The sequence below is a fragment of the Crocodylus porosus genome, unplaced genomic scaffold (assembly GCF_001723895.1).
Source record: "Crocodylus porosus isolate Cpor-Errol unplaced genomic scaffold, CroPor_comp1, whole genome shotgun sequence".
NCBI lineage: Eukaryota > Metazoa > Chordata > Crocodylia > Crocodylidae > Crocodylus > Crocodylus porosus.
Genome location: NW_017728886.1, coordinates 103,247,918 through 103,267,280, shown reverse-complemented (window position 1 = coordinate 103,267,280; position 19,363 = coordinate 103,247,918). Strand labels below are relative to the sequence as shown.

General features: G+C 43.3%; 1 protein-coding gene across 1 annotated transcript in view; it reads left to right on the top strand.

The window, feature by feature from the left end:
- CTNNAL1 (catenin alpha like 1) overlaps positions 1-19,363 on the top strand; it is a 125,514-nt gene that overhangs the window by 19,884 nt on the left and 86,267 nt on the right. The window contains 1 exon segment of the mRNA XM_019540136.1: positions 11,289-11,478. Coding sequence (XP_019395681.1) covers positions 11,289-11,478 — 190 coding nt within the window.

Below are 19,363 nucleotides of genomic sequence, written 5' to 3'. Positions count from 1 at the left end.
AGAGCCTCCCTGGTCAAATCACTGGCCTGAAAATTGAACTGTATCAGATTGTAAAAAGGCAAAAGACAGTCTGGACTGTGGTAGCGGGTCTGTGACAGTACAGGAACAGACCAACAAGTTTATTTCTTGCTTGTAAACTGAAAGAACTAGGCTGTTTTTAAAGGGAAGGGCGGTTTAACATTACTTACGGCAGACAAGCTCATCCTTGAGTGAGGAAACTTTTTCTTGACAGTGCAATGTTAAACAGAAGGATAACTGCTGTGGCCACCTAACCAATACTGCTGAAAGACTCAATAACATTTTTTTTCTACCCCCAAACATGATAGCAGTCAGTCAAGTGACTAGAGAAGTCTTTGAAATCTTAAGGGCTTTTACAAAAGCCATGATATACAGAGGATTCTGTCTGGCATTTAACACCAACTCGGATGTGAGTGCCACCTAACACTTTTGGACACATTTATATATGCTCAACGAAGCTCAGAAAGGATGAAGCAAAATACCATCATCTGTTTTTTGCCACACAGATTATGTACTACAGACGGGTACAAGTCACGGACTAGGTGGCACAAACTGGGGTGATCTCTTCAGACCCAGTCAAATTACTGAGAGAGAGAGAATTTACCCAATGGATTTCGTGTAGCCATGGCTCCGTTTGCCCTGGGGTTCCAACTGATAAAGACTTGTGTGGAGCCGTATTTCAAGAGAAAACCGGAGGATGATATTGACAAAAAATGATATTCCAGTGTCCATTTTGGTAGGTGACTAGCTTAAAGCGTTACCAATTTCTGGAAGTGAATTTCTGAAAATTTCAGCAATTCATGTCAAGTAGGTTTTGTTGAGGAAAGACCTATATTTGTGAATAAACTAAAATATAACTAATTTCTTCTTGCAATACTGTGTTTCCTGAATGACCTTACCTGAAACAATGTACAGAACAGATACAGTAATGAATTATGACACAGGATAACATATATACACAGCAGTGGTTCTCAACCTTTTTTTGTACCAGGACCCATTTGTAAACATTGGCCAGTCCTGACCCAGTGCCCTTTTGCTTCTGACCCCTTGTTCCCTGCCCTTGGACCACAGCCCCCCACTGTGTGGGGTGGGGGACAGGCAAGAAGCCCCTTACCAGCCTGCAAGGGAAAAACTATGGTTTCCCATGTTTTTCTCCTTTAAAGAAGACTCTTTAAAGTTTGTTTGTGACCCTCTTATATTTTTCTTGTGTCCCACTTTTGGGTCATGACCCATGAGTTGAGAAATGCTGATATATAGTATTCCAAAATATGTTGGGTAGGATTTCTGCAGTGCAGTACCATGTGATGGGTAGGGACCTACCCAACTTAGCAAGGCAAGTGGCTGATTTCATGGGTAGATTGTGAGGCGAGCCACCATTTTCATGGGTTATTGCAGCAGGGGCCCCCAATGCCTCTGGTCAAGGGCTGCCTGTTGTGGCCTGCCCCATTGCACTGACTGGTAGTAAGGGGTGGGGTCACACAACAGGCAGCCTTCTCAGCCAATCAGTGGCAAGGGGCGGGGGAGACGGACATCTTGGCTGCTTCCCTTCATGTTGGTGGCCCGCCTCCCTGCTGGCAGGCTGCATGGCCCTGAGAGGTCTACTGGCTCCCACTGGGGAGCCAGCATTTTATTTTCAATAATCCTCCTTCCCCACCCCCCCTTAATTTTTTTTTTTTTTTTGTGGACATTGCCTGATTTCACAGCCAATGTGCCACTTAGGCTAAATCCCAAATTGAGTAGGTCCTTAGTGATAGGTCATTACATGCTACTTGGCTGTGGTGCATATGTAGAGTGCTGGTTTTTTATCCAACTGTTTGTTAGTCTTGTCTGCTTATTTGTATAATTTTGAGAGGGGAAGGGTTATGTGAATAACTGGAACCTATTGCATTGCTGTAGGAGCATACCAATGTAAGTCACGTCGTAACAAGTGATACTGATATTGCATAATACTGATGTATCTTTGCCCATACTCCCAGTCTAGTTGTAGAAACAGCTATTATGAGGAAGGGAGTCAGGAATCAAAAGTCTAGTCTCCCAAGTATAAATCTAAGGATAAAGAACCCCCAAAAAGCTGAATCTTTAAGGAAGGGGAGAGAGTTGTCTTCTATTTTGCATGATAATCTGTCCAAGTAGGGCAGTATTGCTGCTTCTTGTACTTCTATGATTGCATACAAGACTGCACTTCCATCCTCTCCAGGGGTGGCTAAGATTGAGTAAATCTGTTCTGTGTCTAACTAGTTGATAAATCAAAGAGGGTTGGTATCATAGTGTTGGTTGGGCTTTCTTCAGATGTGTCGGTGTTTACTTCACCTGCTACTCCCTTCACAGACTCTGTAGACCTTGTTGTACAGGTCAGTCAAAGTGCATATTTGTAGACCCTAGGTATGGGGTTTTTAGTCTCAGCTACTGTCTTGGCTATAAACTTGTAACTGTTTGTCTGCCCTGCAACACCTTTTATCTCTCTCTTTTTGGGGCATCACCACCCAGATCCTACCAGGGTATGTAATCATCATATTCTGTATAATCAGCCAAAAGTCCAGAAGTAAGCTTTTATGGGAATATTCTATTCTTCATTGAGTCAGCCTAATAAGCCTTCATTTATGTGGTGCCACAAAAGCATGTCGGATCTCAGGAGAAGAGATTCTGTTATCTACGAGTGGGAGTTGAAGGACTATTTTGGAATCATCCTGAAATGAGTGACTCCTAGACTTAGTTGCTAGAGACAAACTGGCATTATGGGATAATTCCATCATTATGAAGATGGAGGCAGTCTTAATTTGGTGAGAAGAGGATCTGTTGTATACTCCTTCCCATTGTGTTACTTCCCAGAATCTGGAAAAATTACCTTTTATGTGGGCGTTTTTGGTTTTATTGGTGATGGTTTTTGTCTAAATAACCTGTCTGTCAGTTCAAAGTCTTTCACTTGCCAAACTTTCCTGACATGTTACAGAACTAGGGTTTGGTCCAGGAGTTCTACATGAACACAAGCTGGCTAGGTTCTGTTTTGGGGGGGGGGGGGAGGCTGTTTAGAGGCAGTTAAGGTTTTGATCCAGAGTAGAAGGGCCTCTACAAAGTAAATATGTATGGTTAAAGGCAATCTTTTAGAGCCTTTTTCTGTACAGAATTTGAAAGTAGTTATCATCCCTTCGAACTTTTCATTGTTTTGTTGTTCAGTCTTTCCATAAAAACATTTTTTGTGACCGTGTTGCTTTCAATCGCATACACTTTGGGTACGCATGGTATTCTCTAATAACCAAATTACTTTCAAACTGCACCCCAGACTGTTAATGGAAGATGCCTTTTTTTAAGATTTGGATTTAAATAAGCTTTTATACTTACTAGTACTCTTCCCCAAGCCTCGTGATTCGTCTTCAGAAACAGTCCTTCTGTATATCACCAGGAGTTTGAAACACTAGAGGATTCTCTTTGTGTCCCTTCTAAATCGGATCCCAGGACTAGCAGCCTAGTTGCCCTGCACTAATCATGCTATTCTACTAAAAGTAAAGGCCACTTTGATTGCAGATAAGCACACTAATTGTTATACCCTCTCCTGGAAGAGAGAGTACCTCTCTTTAGCCATCTTCAGAGAGTACAAACCTGATTGTACTCTTTTCCCCACCCCCCCTTTAAACCTATTCAAAATCAAAATTTCTTGATTGAACACCATTTTGGACAATTTTTTTTAATTACTGATTTCAAATGATTATTAATTTTTGTATTGTCAGCTGCTGGTAATGCATATTTTAATATAAACAATATGCAACCCAAGAGGCTGTAGCCAAATAGAAAATAGTTAAAATCCTAAAGCCTCCTTCACATGCCATATTTTTGCTGTGATTATCATGTAAACTGTGGCATAAATGGGCAGGGTGCTTGCTACATGTACACCCAATTTTAAGGCCCCATACAATGGAAAACAAGACATTAAAATATTGTTTATGTAATGTAAAACATCTTTATGGCTCTCTTTATATGGTGCCTTAAAATTGAACTTGTAGCTGGGAGTGACAATCAGCTGATTGTCTATCCTGGGGTCCAGGGTCTGGAATGGCCCTAGGACTGACTGACAATAAACTGAATTGATTTGAATTGAATCTGGCCTGAAAGTGGAGGTGGGGAAGCCTTTGCCTGGTAGCTGTGGCTGGGTGCAGGGGATTAGAGACTCATCCCAGCAGGGAAAGCATTTTTACTCCCCTTACCAGGAGCCTCTGATTCCTCCTGCCTGGCCAGTTGGGAGCCCTGAGTTTCAGACCCAGAGCTGTCTGGTGGGGCCAATAATCAGCTGATTGTATGCCTGAGTAAACCAGATCCACAGAGGTCTGGGCTAGGGCTGACAATCATCAGATTTGCCACTCTGGCCTCAACCAACAACTGATTTCTTGGTCCCAGACTACAATGGGGCTAGCTAGTTCTGATCCTCAGTCTGGTGTCCAAGCTAGAGCTGACAATCAGCTGATTGTTGGCCCCAGCCCAATTTGCTATTGCAGGGAAAGCCCAGAATTATGAATCTTGCCTCCTGTTTTGCATGTGTGGCATGGCAGGAGGTGGGATTAGGATTAGGGATCGGATCCCGTTGCACTATTAAATGCATGTGCCAAACATTTCAAATTTTGTTACGCTTCTGTTTACTATCTTTTTACATTAACAAAACTAAAGTATGTGACATGGAACAATGTTTTTATAGTTCTGATTCTGTTTCAAGATGAAAGAGTATTGAAAGAATATAAAAATAAATCTCAGGTCATTATTGAAAGAGTGCAATATTTGAAACTGAGGTATGATTTAGTTCTCATTCACATAAACAAAGGGAAAGATGTGAGGGCCTTCATAACTGTGTACCAGACCATCTGGGTCTGTGCATCTGTACATGCATGCTTTCTAATTTGATTATTTACTTTATAGGGCAAATCTATTGTACATCTTCTATCCTCATTTTCTTTTTTTAAGAAAAACAAGCCCTTGAGGGAATGTTTCCCTTCATATTTAAAGAGGTTCTTTGCTGATGATATAATTTTGTCATTATAAACATTTTCACTGTTCTAACTTTTTATTCAAAAATGCCCAAAATAACTTTTTTATAGATGGGAATAAATGTAAACTAGTGTAGGAGCTAGTACTAAAAGCATGCCATAGAACTGAAATGAATCTTTGTCTATTGGAGAAAAGCATGCACACTTGTAGAGGGAATAAAAATGTATTTAAGTGAACTTGAACTTAATTTGAGATGATAACAAATATAGTTCATCATATGACACACACAGAAACTACAAATATTTTCTGAAACTGGGTCAAATTGTCACTTCTAAAACGAAATCTAATTTTCAGTAATAAAATACTAATGGTTAGATATTAAAATACTTCAGCTAAATGTCTTCTCATCCTATATGCATCTTGCAACAAAAACTCCATGAATTAAAATGTGACAGGGTTAATACCTTCAAAGACTGAGAAGATTATAAAACCTGTTACAGATTATTTATCTCTTGTGGCTATAAAACATCCAAGGTAATTGTAGATAATTCCAGTATATTGAAGTGGAAAAGATTATTCTTTCAGAACTAATCATAATCAACAAAGTTTATCAAGGAATCACTTGGGACGAGGTAGCTTCTCCCATGCCCTAGACTGGGACAGATTGTTAGTTGGGTGTTTCATGGGACTAAAGAGGATTATCAACAGAACTGAGACGATATACTTTATTTGAGGGCTGTCAGATGTGTTTTTGGCAGTGCCCTCAAGCGCTACTGATGTATCGGAAACATCCTTAAGATGCAACGATCTTAACTCTAGAGCAGTTTTTCCTTTGTAAACAGCTGTGAATAATAAGGTCTAGGTTTTAAGATGGCATTTATTAGAGGTTCACCAATATATTGGTGCCAATCTGATATGCCACCAACAACAGGAAAATGAATGCTATCAGCGATTGGCTTTTTTGGCTGGTGTAGCCAATAAAGTTGCCGATAAATGCTGCGAGCATGTGGCCGGAAAGCAGCATGTCACTTTGGAGAGCAGTATCTGACCTGTAAGTCTGGGTATGGGGGAAGGGGCGTGAGGGAGGGAAGAGGCGGGGGGGGGGAGCAGATCGAGGCCCCCATGATGATGGCAGGAGTGGGACAGGGGCAGGTGCTGCTGCCTAGACAGGGTGATGAATGCAACCCTGCTGGGAGCGAGACAGCCATGGGCAGGTTGTCCAGGGGCTGCGGGAGGGTGGGGAGGAAGGCAGCTCCCTGGTGCTGCACACACTGCCAGGGAAGGTATGTGGGGTATGTGCCCCCTGTATTTGTGCACAGAGTGAGGGTGGGCTCTAGGCTCTGGGCCAGGGGCCCTGCCAGCCTCTTGCTGGCGAGTGGTGGGGGGAGGAGACTGGGCCTGGGGTTGTAACTGGAGCTGGTGGGGCAGGGCAGGTGTTGGTGGTGCTGGTAGGAGGAGCTATGGGATGGATTATAGCCAGCCCAAAGTTACTTGTGGTCCCCTCCCCAGCAGTGCCTGCTCTGAGTGTAGCCCTGGTCCAGTCCCTTCCTGGAAAGAGGTAAGTGTAGCCCTTGGCCCTGAGCCTGCAGCAGGCAGCCCACCCTTTCCTTGTGCACAAATTTTGGGTGGCACATGCCCCCTATGCCTCCCTCGGGGTGGCACACACTCCCATTCCACTCTCAGCAGGGTTGCATTCACTACCCTGGCTGGGCAACTTCTGCCCCTGCCCCACTCCCTCCCTTCCCATGGGGGCTTTGGTCTGCCCCCCAACACTGTGTTGATGTGCTGAGGTCATGTCTGCTATGCTGAGAATTCTGATCAAGGCATATTACTTCCACACCTGAAAACAGTGCCATAGGTCATACCATAAAGAATGCAGCGAAGTACACGTTATGTTAAGTCCTGCAATTTCCAGGCTTGCATGTTACCTATTAAAATCCTTACAACAGTGAGTGCTTAAAGCATTTCGACAGAATTCTGCAGTCTTACTTCAGTTTATTCCTTTGATCTTTTAAGAAACAACTTGCTAGGGAGAACTAATTATTCTCCCTTCTGTTTTGAAGCACCAGCTTTCCTGCTGGCTCATTCTCTATCAGCCTTCCAGAATATACAATAGCCATGAGGTAGAAAGGACAGAAAACCTGACTTTACTCAAAATTATATCTTCTTTGAAGTTGTCATGTGTTACACTGTTGGACCCCAGAATAGATTTTTCTATAGGTGTTGTCTTTATTTGACTCATTTGGCAGTAATTGATTTTTGGCAGCTGCAGATCTTGGCTTATCTTTCGCACAGGGGCTTTGTAGAGAAAACAAATAATTGCTTAGTTGCAACTTTCCTTGTTTCTCTTTTGGCAGTTCCTTTTCAATGCGTGTCCCACATGGATAGTCATGATTTACATACAATGGAAATACATTCTATTTATGAATAATGTTTGCTAGTAGTGTTGGCTGTGTCATTTCTCTGGGATCACCTGGATATGACTACATGTATGCCACCAGGGGGAGCTTTCAGGTCACAGCTTTGAAAAAACTTTTACACCTTTTGATTCCAAAATATTGAAGACAATGCAAAGATCACAACTAACTATCTGAAAGGCTCCCAAGGTGTGAGAGGTTGTTGGTTGGAGGAATTTCTCCGTGGCTTGTACTTTATTATACAGCTAATATAAACTTTGTATTTTTTAGTTTTTGTGGAGGGAAAGTTCTCTACTTTCCAGTTAAAAAGGTTTAATTTACCTTCAATGTTAATGTTTACAAATTTTTTGTTACTGCTATTTTAAACTTAATTTTGGTAGTGCATTTTTGATAGACCATTTTACTTGGTCTCTAATTTATTTAGAAGCTTGATCTGTTAGCTGTCTCAAGGTTGCTGCTTTATTTACGTTCTCAATCAAATAACTTTTTTCTATGCGTTTCTTTAAAAATAGAAATCTTTCCTTATCAAGTACTGTGCCAAATACTCCATTCTTTCTTGGACTGGAGCAGATGCCCAGGCTTCTTCCTCCTGGCTCATAGTCTAGCCATGGGTAGATCATCTCTCATTTATAGTGGGGTGTCAAAAACCTCTGCAGGTTTGCAGAGGATGACAAAGCAGTGGCATCCAGCCTATAGGGCTTCTGAAGAGGCTGTGAGTTCAGGGGTGAGGCCTGCCACTGAAAGACCATGAATGAGATCCCTGCTGAGGCCGTGTTTTGGCAGTGGCGGGGCAAGCAAAAGCAGTGTTAATGCCCATGGTGCCTTGAGCCACAGGGGACTGTTTGTCCTATGACCAGAGCTGCATCTGTATCCAGCCCAGGTAGGGGCCAAAGGAATTTGATTCTTCTTATTTACAGTAATATCTGTGAGTGTGTGGATTGTAATAAATAAGTTTCTAATAGCTTCATAGTAAGTAGGGTCAGAGCAGATCGTCAAGTCCGCGCCCCCTGCCCTGGGCAAGAAAGAGTACTGGGGTCAAACAACCCTGGCTAGGTGATTTATCTAGCCTCTTTTTGAAGACTCCCGGGGTAGGAGCGAGCACCACTTCCCTTGGAAGTTGGTTCCAGATCCTAGCTGCCCTAACTGTGAAGTAGTGCCTCTTGATATCTACTTCTGTATATCTCTCCATTTCAGATTAGTTAATTCTTTAGGTTAATATTGTATATATTTATGTCTTCTATCAGTCTGGTCTTCAATAGACACTTAAAATTCCTCACCCAACCCACTTAATCTCATTCATTATAAATTCTTCAGTTTGAAAATGTAAAGTTTCAATTGTCTTTGCTTTGGCATATGATTCTAAACTTAAAGTAATGCCCTATCAAGTGGATTCTACCTCTAATTTTCCATCACTTTCTCTCTTTTCTTTTCTTTTTTTTTTTTTCCTTTTAAGGCATGTGCATTATATTCATTCTGTTTTGCCCTAATGTGCATGAAAGTAAAAGAATGCCTGTCTAAAATACTAGCCTGGAGTACATGCTGGTTTTGGCAGCAGTTTAATGCTAGGCAGTATATTTTAATGAGGTTTCCTTGTATGCAAATACAACATGTGGGGGTGCTACAGGGTGGGCTACAGCCACCCCAAAACTTGCCATAGATACCCTGCAGTCCCTTCTCCCAGCGCTGCCACTGCCCACCCCACCTCTGCTAGGAAGAGGCTGGTGCGACCCTTGGCCTGAGCCCATAGCAGCAGCCTGCCCTTGCCGTGTGTACAGATTTGGGAGGTACATGCCTCCCCCAGGCTGCGTGCGATGGCAGAGAGATGCCCCACCCTTCCCAGATAAGTTGCCTGTGGTTCAGTCCCTGCCCCTGGCTGTGCTGCGCTTGCCCCATCCCTACTCCTTCCCTCACTTGGGGAGGCTTAAGTCTGTGCCCCCACCCATGTCCCTGCTCCCCCCAACTTACTGGCTGGATGCTGGTCTCCAAGCTGCAGGGCTGCATTCCTGGTTGGTGCACGCTGCAGCTGCGTACATGCACATGGTATTTATCAGTGACATTGGCTACACTGGCCAAGAAAAGCAGATTGCCAATGATGTCAATTTTCCTTTTATTGGTGCCAGTATGATTATGGACCGATATATCGGTGCATCTCTTAAATAAAATTAATTCAAATTCTGTATATGTCTGTCATACTCTGACTTGTAAGAAGAGCCCACAGCTCCTCCATGCCCCCTGCCCCCAGCACTGCAGCTGCCATAACTGCTGAGTGAAGTGCATGGGGTAGAGGGAAGATGCAGGCTGCCCACTCCAGGGCTCAGGGCTTCCACCCCTGCTGCCCTCTCCTTGGGGACCTCCACTGCCCAGCAGCAGGACTTGTTACAGGAGGGAGAGCCTTGGTGCTGCCACTGGGAGCCCTGTGCCAGCTGCGCTGATGTGGTGAAGCACCCCTGCCTGCCTGGCAGCAGTTGGGGCAGCCAGGCAGAGTTGTGTGCCCTGCTGCTGTCAGGCAGATGGAGGCAACTCGCCATGGCAGTGCAGCTGGTGCCAGATTCCCAGTGGTGGCAGTGGTAGTACTGAACCTTCCTATGTCCTCCTGTACCAGGTCCTGCCTGCTGGACCACAGAGGCCCCAAAGGGGGGGAAGGGGGGAAGCGGGGCAGGGAACCCTGAAGTGGGCAGCCCACATCTGCCCACACCCTGTGCAGAAATTCCAGGGGGGGAACATGCCCCCTAAGCGTGCACAGCAGTGAGGAACCAGCCCTTCCACCACTCCTGGACAAGCCACCTGTAGCTCCATCCCACTCCCCCAGCCATGCCTCGTAGCTGCGCGTTCCTGTCCTAGGCACCGCCCCAACTGGGCAGAAGTCCCAACTGCCAACTCTGCTTCACTCCCTCACTCATTGTGGCCACCTCATTCTGCCCCCAAGCACTGCCCTCCCATACATGGCCTGTGACCTTTCTTTTTCCACCCCCCGGCTTACCCACAGGCACTTGGGGGAGATGTTCTTCACTGTGGCCTGGCTGCATTGCTGGCCACGTGCATGGGTGGTGCACACACATGCATGCAGTGCTCCCTGCATCCTGCTCTGCCCCCCCAGCCCCAAGCATCTCTTTGCAGGCTAAAACCTTGCTAGCCTGCAAGTGAAAAACCCGCCATTTCCTATATATTTTTTTCCTTTTAAAGGAGTAAATCCACATTTTTATGTGGTGACCATAAAATCCGGGTCCCTGTAGATCAGCTGGATAAAAAACATTTTTTACCAGAACACTTTCTCCAGAGCTACTTTAGGACTGGAAAAGTAACACTTTTTACATAGAGGTGACCCATATATAGAAGGCTGTTTTACCTTGCAATGTATGTGCCAAAACAGAGCGCTGTCTTTGCTTTAAATTCTGTTCTGTCATTTCGTATTCAGGTGTGCACAAAATGTACCACAATTTAGACTTCTGCTGTAGTTGCTCTAAAGCAGAGAGGTAAACAGTGTTCTGTCTGGTTAAAGCTAGTCCAACTGTCTTGTCTTTGTACATTTTTAAATGCCTAAACTTGGGAAATATGCCTCCTAAGGTAGCAGAACACCCTGTAAAGCTAAGTACTACTTAAACTTCCTTTTTCCTGTTACCTGATGTTTCAGTGAGTATGCTTGCAGTGCAAGGTTTGTTTGGTGTTTTTTTTTTTGGTTTGGATTTTTAAATACAGCACCAAAAGTTTGACTGGAGTAGCATTGCAGTGGTTTACTCAAAAGGAGAGGTTAAAAGGGAGGAAAGATGGTTGGGGAAGCTGGCTAGCATGGTTAACAGGTATGAAATATAAACATTTCAAAAATTCAAATTAAAATATGGATTTAATATTCAATCTTAATAAAGTCCTCACTGTTGTTTACAGATAACTACTCTCATTAACCATAAAGATAAACCAAAGCGGTCCGACAAGACACTGCAAGCAATTCAGCGAGTGGGCCAAGCTGTTAACCTTGCTGTTGGAAGATTTGTTACAGTAGGTGAAGCCATCGCAAATGAAAACAGAGAATTGAAAGAGGAAATGAGTATTGCTTGCATTGAGGCAAAAAGAGCAGGTATGTGGCTGGTTTGTTGTTGTTGGGTTTTTTTTAAGTGAGACTATATTACCCCAATACTAACACTGAAAAGCTGTGTTGAATTTCAAAATGGTTTCATAATACAAACTTTGAAGAATTACTACAGTCACTGAGGTTTATCATTCAGATTTGTGGAATAAAACACATGAGGTGGTAAGCAAAATCTTGAGACCTGTTTCCGTGCCAATTCTGCTTTTTAGGGTATGGTTGTCTAGATGGTTCCAGGTCTAGGTGTGCCCAGAGTTCGTATGTTCAAGACTGGATTAGTTTGGCCAGTGGTGTAGCCTTTGGGGCTGCATCTGTCCTAGTTAATGGCTAGGGTGTGTCCAACACTTCCTCAATTCCGTTTTTTTTTATTATTCATTATTGTGGTATAGAGCCGATGTAGTATTTGGTTTTTCTCTGTTTCTGGCTAATGCTACTTGCTACGCATAGTGGATTAAATGGTAGGATAAAATGTTTTGGTATGTGAGTTATTCACTGATGAGATGAATTGGATATAATTTGGAATTCTACCCTACCTACATGCATTGGAGACGATCATGTTCGTTCTAGAATGATGTTCTGTTTGGTTTTTCCCCAAGAACACTCAGAAACAGAAGCCTGCCTGAAACTGTTCCTCCTTGAGCTTCCTCAAACAATAGTCTCTGCCATCTGATCCATCTCTTCTTGTTAGCTCTCCAATGACTCTATTTCACATGCTGCCATTTTTTTAAAAGGTCATATTCAGTCCAACATGAGCATTGGAATCATAGAAAATTAGGGCTGGAAGGGACTTCAGTAGGTCATTTAGTCCAACTGCCAATGCCATATCGTTCCTTTTTAGACCACGTGTGTCGGACATATGGTCCGTGTGTTGGACCCAGCCTGTGGAGCTCCATCATCTGGCACCCAGTGCTGTCCCTGGTTCTGAGTTGACCCATACACTGCCTATGGTGTGTATTGGACTGGCCCTGTTTGCAAGGCCTCAGATGCATGCCATAAGTAGTGCTTACCCTATGCCTGACCAACCTGATTGCCTTCTATAATAGGATAACTGGCTCTGTAGATGTAGGGAAAGCAGTGCACATGATATACCTTGACTCTTGCAAGCCTTTTAATACTATCTCCCACAGCATTCTTGCAAGGAAGCTGAGGAAGTATGGATAGGATGAATGAACTGTAAGGTGGATAGAAACCTGGCTGGATTGTCTGGCTCAACAAGTAGTGATCAATAGCTTGATGTTTAGTTGGCAGCTGGTATCAAGCGAAGTGCTCCAAGAGTTGGTTCTGGAATTGGTTTTATTCCATATTTTCATTAACAACCTAGAAGATGAGATGGATTGTGCCCTAAGCAAGTTTGCAGATGGCACCAGTCAGGGGTGGGGGATAGTAGATATACTGGAGGATAGGGCTAGGATTCAGAGTGACGTAGACACACTGGAAGATTGGGCCAAAAGAAACCTCATGAGGTTCAACAAGGACAAGTGCAAAGTCCTGCACTTAAGACAGAGGAATTGTATCTGCTGCTACAGGCTTGGAACCAACTGGCTAAGCAGCAGCTCTGCAGGAAAGGACATGGGGGTTACAGTGGACAATAAGCTGGATATGAGTCAACAGTGTGATCTTGTTGCCAAGAAGGCTAACAGCATAATGGTTTACATTAGTAGGAGCGTTGCTAGCAGACTGAGGGAAGTTGTTATTCCACTCTATTCTACACTGATGAGGCCAAATCTGGAATACTGTCTAGTTTTGGGCCCCCCATTAAAGAAAGAATATGGACAAGTTGGGGAGAGTCCAGTAGAGGGCAGTGAAATGGTTAGGGGGCTGGGGCACACATGTCATGAAGAGAGGCTGAGGGAGCTGGGCTTCTGTAGACTAAATAAGAGGAGGCTAAGTGGGGATTTGATAGCAACCTTCGACTACTTGAAGGAGGGTTGCGAAGAGGATGGAGCTAGATTGTGCTCTGTCATGACAGATGACAGAACAAAGAGTAATGGTCTCAAGTTGCAGCAAGGGAGGTTTAGGTTGGATATTGGGAAAAACTTCCTCACTAGGAGGGTGGTGAAGCATTGGAATGGGTTACCTAGAGAGGTTGTAAAATCTCCATCGCTGGAGGTTTTTAAGGCCTGGCATGAGAGGGCCCTGGCTGGAATGATTTAGTTGGGGATGGTCCTTCTTTGAGCAGGAGGTTGACCTGTTGAGGTCCCTTCCAACCCTAACTTTCTAGGATTATATGATTCTGTGATGCATGTGTGTTGGATTCTTGTAGTTTTGCTGTGGGGAGCATTGATTGTGGTGGCAATGGATATGTCTATACAGGTTTTACGTTTATTGTTAAGGCAGGATTGTGTTCTGCTTAATATTTTGTTTATCATTGGGAAGTTTGCTTCTGATGGTGAGTTGGGCAAGGTTTGGAGACTGTTTGTTTGAAAGCCAGGAATAGAGGATTTGGGAATATTTCTGATCCTCTTTTAAATATAGGGTGAAACTGTTTGACCCTTCTTGGAGATTCTAATATGGGATATGTTACAACTAAAAGTGTGTGTGATCAGTGGGGGTTTTCATTTTGTACTGTAGTAGGTTAATGTTAGGTGTTGAGTGGCTTGATCAGAGATATAATCTGTTTCTCTGCTGGAGTGCACATGTTGGATAAAGGTATTTTAGGTGATAATTAAAAGCATTCTCCTCAGAGCAGATACAGCAGTATCGGAGGGCCTGCCTATAAACTAGAGCTCCCTTGTTAAAAGGAAGGACAGGGTAACACCTTGGAGACTAACTGGCTGAAAGAGACATGAACTTCTGTAGACAACAACCTGCTTGGTCAGATGCTACAAACAGGTTAGCAGAAAGAAAATATTTGATATAGAAGGGAAAGGGACAGGCAGGGGAAGCTGCTAAGAGTTACCAAATTGGCTGATTAGATCATTTAGGGTGAACAAGGCATTTAATACCATCCTGGTAAGCAGCTAGTTCGGGCACGGTATAAAAGTCCATAGTCCCTGTTGAGACCATGGTTAACAGTCATTCCATGGATGATTCTTATTCAGCAGTTTCATGTTTCAGTTCTTTTTTAACGTGATTTTATTTAAGGACAGCTATTTCAAGGTCAGTCATTAAATGTCTAGGGAGGTTAAACTGTTCTGCAACAGTTTGTTGTACACTTCTGGAATTGACTTTGGTTTGGTGTCTGTTTGTTCTTTTATGTAGAGATAACTTTTGCTGGGCAATATTAACAGCAAAGGGGCATTGTAAGAAGGTGATGACATATATGATATTGAGCACAAGGTGCATCTGGGTCTGTAGCAGGGCCTGAAGGCTTGGTGAGAATTGGTGTTAAGTAGTCTGTTGAAAAGACGTTTGAGGTTGGGGGAGGGGGTGCTGTCTGTAAGTCAAGAAGGGCTTGTTCCCCAAGGCTAACTTGAAATGGCTGTCATTTTTCAGGAGCAGTTGTAGGTTGTGAATGCTGTGTCTAAGGCGGGGATCTCAACCTGCAGCCTGAGGGCTAGATCGAGTCCACCAAACAATTTAACATGGCCTGCAAAGCTAGATATTGATGACATTTTCATGGTGGGGAATTCTGTGTCAGGGAGAATTGTGGCATGTGGTGATTGATGTTCAGGTTGTACATATATTGGTGGCAATCTGCCTCTGGGGAAGAAAAGTGGTAGTGGCAGCTGGGCTGGAAATACTGGTTGATCTTGGACTGAGCTCCATTATTTTAGCCCATTGTTCCAAAGAGGTTGCTCATCCCTAAAGAGGAATTCCTTTATTCTTGTCACAGGGTTGGTCAGGTGTGTCTGGGATAATTGCAAGTTTTGTGAGCATAAAGTGTGTTTATCCATTTTTTTTTATTTATTTTTTTCTATACGCAGTGGTTTGTAGGGTAAACTTCTGGATGTGGATTATGGTATCTAGGTGTTGGGGTAGAAATTCCAGAAATAATTTGGTAGAAGGCTGGTAGATGTTGAAGCTGGTAGAAATCCAGCCAGTCCATGTGTTCAGTCCAGAGAGATGACATCCTCATCATTTAATGCAGGGATAGTGCAGGTTTGGTGCTGTTTTTTATGTTTAGGATTTCTAGAAAAGAACCTGGTCCTGCACGCTCAGGTTTTTTGGAAAAAAACTCATCTACCTCTTCCTCCTGGTTTGGGGCCTCTAGGAAACATCCATTGTGACTTCACCCTTGCTGCTGTCCCCTCTGACCCTGATGTAGAGACTTTCAACATAGGTTCTATTATGTACTGAATTTTGGCGTGTAACGCATCCCACCAATGGGTGGGACTATCTGTTTTGTGTTCATCTCCTGTTGTCTGTTGTTATGATGGAAAAGCATTCATTTAAGCTAGCAATGTCAAACTCAGATGAGCTAAGGAGCTGGATCTGGCCCACGGGTCTTTTTGCAGGCTGTATGACCTATCTCTGGATCTGGCCTGAGGGTCTTCTCACGAGCACCTGAGAGTTAATGCAAACACAATTCACTGCCCTGTCAAGCAGCAATCAAAACCCAGAAATTCTGCAGCTGGTAAGTGGAGGTTTGAGGTTGGTATTAACTTAGATTCAGGCTGCACTGGTACAGTGGCTTTGGGAGCTGGAGCAAGAAGACTTGTGGCCTGGATTTGGAGAAGTCATCTGGCCAGAGAGAAGCCCGATAGATGACCAAACTTCATGGGCTGAAACTGGCTCTATGATGCCTCTGAAGCACTGGCCATTGGTCAAAGCTTATCACCTTTTATTTGTACAAGGAAGTTGGTTTCCCTATTACTCTGTATATTTTCTCACTGGGAGAGAGGGAATCCCACAATATGCTAAACTGGGTACAAGTAGAAAATCTTAAGTAGATACAAAAGTGCCATGAAGGTAGTTAAGGGAATGGAGAATCTTCCTTTTGAAAAGAGATTAAAAAGAGCATTACTTGTTTAGCTGAGTGAAATGTAGGTTAGGAAGGGTGGGATACAATTACTTATAAATATGTTTGCAGAGCGTATCAAGGAGGGAGAAGAGCTATTTAAGTTAACGAACTAGACTTGCACAAGATCAGATGGTCACAAACGAATTTAGACTGCAGTTAAGGTTTGTAACCATTAAAGGAGTAAAGTTCTGGAATGGTTGTCCAAACAAAATACTGGAGGGAAGGAATTTGTATTGCTTCAAGGTGGAACCTGATAAGCTTGTGGATGTGATCTGGTAAGATGATAGGGATGTGTTTTTTTTTTTTTTTGTTTTTTTTTGGTGGTTTTTTTTTTTTAGTAGTGATCAGAGCATGTGATATGTGGATTTGAGGGTTTAGTATCTCCATGGTGGGGCTGAAAGGGAATTTAATCTCTGTATAAGAGCTATCTGGTAATCCCATACTTCAGTTTCTGCTAGTTGCTTAGAAGGGTCAGGAAGGAATCACTTTTCCCCCCTCTATGAACATATTGTTTAGTTTCTAGACTTCTTGATCACATCCCCCCCACCTTCTTTGGCAGCTCTTAGCACTGGATATTAACCACAGTTATTGGGTAGAGTTCGAAGTGTGTGGATGTTCCTACCAAATTTTAGAAGCCCCTCTCATGAAGGGTCTTGCTCATATGCTTGGGGTCAAAATGATTTGCTAGATATGGGTTTTGGAAGGAATTTTTGTCCAAGTCAGATTGACAAGGACCTTTGGGGATTTTTACTTTCCTTTGTGATGTGCAGCACAGTCCTTCTAGTGTCATCTAAGTAACAAACTCAAACAAACAAATTTCCTGCCATTGCAGTTGTTGGCTATGGGCAGCTCCCAACTTTTAATGTGTCATGTTGTAAAAGTTGTGTTCCTTTTTCAGTCTTTTGGGTTGAGTTTGTTGGTGTGTTTTATGGCTGTATTGGGGCATGGGGGTCAGAGGATGATCCTGTGGACTCTTTAAGACAATGGCTGGCAAATTTTTAGGGGCTCGACTTAGTGGCTTAGCAGCCCTTTTCCAGTACTGTGTTCCTGTGTTCTTTAAGAACTGCAGGAATCCTGTCCTACTGCCATAGAAAAACATTAACAGCTCAGCCAGCAATGAACCCATTGTTTCCCCATTTAAGCTCCTACAGCTCAAGCAAGGAATGGACGGGCTAGGATGAGAGGAGAAGGTTTTGAGAAGGTTTGCATCTTAATGTCCCTGCAGCTTTTTCTGCCCCCAAAGGAGGCTGTAGGTAAGAAGTGACCTAGAAACCACAGTCCTCAGAGCATAATCCTACTCTTTTCACTTCCTTCCCTTCCAAATTCCCATCTATATTTAGGGGAAAGGGTGTGAGGGCTGAAAGCTGCATGGCTTTTGGAGGCAGTGTTGTTTCCAGCTAAGACCTGGCCTGCAGCAGCCCTCTTGTTATGATCTCTTTCATCTTTGTACCATTCTTGAATATCCTGGGAAGTATAGTAACATCCTATTTAGTAAATAGGTTGGTGAAGGCCTGGGTGTGCAGCTGCTGCAGGAGAAAAAGGGACTGTCTGAAGGGCTCAACTGGCAGCCAAGCTCCATCTCTACCCCCTGCAAACCCTTGTCTCAAGTGTTGAGGTGCCAGCCCAGTTTCTCAGACATCAAACATCTCCAGCAGGAGACCCATTCAGTTCTGCTGTAATCTTTATCAACAACTTCCCCCACTCACTTTTTTCTTTGCAGTTGGGATCTAAGGATGTTTTGGAAATGTTTGAGAGGGAGGAAAACATGGTTCTCTGCTTATTTTTGCTGTTGATACTGGAGAAAGTGTAGAGGAGGGAGCAGAACTCTACATATATTTCTAAGCATATACCTGTAAACATCTGTCTATGTGAAAACCCAGGGAATGCAGAGTTGAAGCGGTGATTTGTGTACAGTGCAATGACTGTAACCTTGGTATGAGCAGAAACAACTTCTGTTTCATTGAAATCCCTGGGTACATTGAGCTGCCTCCCTTTTTTTTGTTTGCAGCTGCACAATCATAATTATGGAAGTTAACAATGCATTTAGGAATTTTCTAAAATTTACTTCCTGCAGCTTAAGCAATACATCACATGTTCTACAATGAATTACACGATAAGGTTCTGTCAAGCAACAGCAGCAGAAGAAAGGTTAAAAAGAGCAGCTTAACTCTGCATTTCCTGGTTTTGTCAAATTTCTGTTCTTATTGTAGAAATGCCTGTTCATTAGTTGCAAGTGAGCATTTCCTGGCTTTGTAATATTAGATTTGGGGTTTGGACATGCCATGTTTCCAAGGGGCATAGAATATGGGAAATGCCTATTTTATGGCAGCAACCTTAATCTTGACCTTGACATTTTTTGTTGGTGGGGGAGTAACAAGGAGTGCCTGAGTCTTGCCGGTTGACTAGGCTTAATTATTTGTTTCTATTCCATGTTACTATTTATATTTTAAAGAACAAAGTTCAAGGGTGGAATGAGGAGGCTATTACGGTAATTTTTTTTTTTTCTCGCTTTGTCTTGCTGCCTATAAGCCACTACAGTCCAGTTGCACAATTATGGGCCAAATCGGTTGGGGAGCAAGGAGTAAACAGCGGAGTTAAGGAAAAGACATGCATCTTAAATAGTGCTACTGGCAATCCACGTTTGAGCCGTGTAAGAGGAGTATATATATTGCAGAAAATACCCTACTTAATGCTTGTTTTACAGCTCCAATTGCCAGATGTGATCACATTGTAGCTTATATTGTCATAAATGTGTTAAACATGCAAGGAACACAAACCAGCATCTCGATACCTGTGTAAGAAGGTACAGAAGACTGGCTTAAATTTGTAGAGGGGTTTACTTGGACTTTCACAGTCACGGAACTATGAAGTGATTGGAATAAGAGACTTGGTGGAATGGTTCATATGACTGGAGCACTTTCATGGATGGGTATACTGTTCAGGAAGGACAGGCAGGGTAGAAAAGGAAGATAA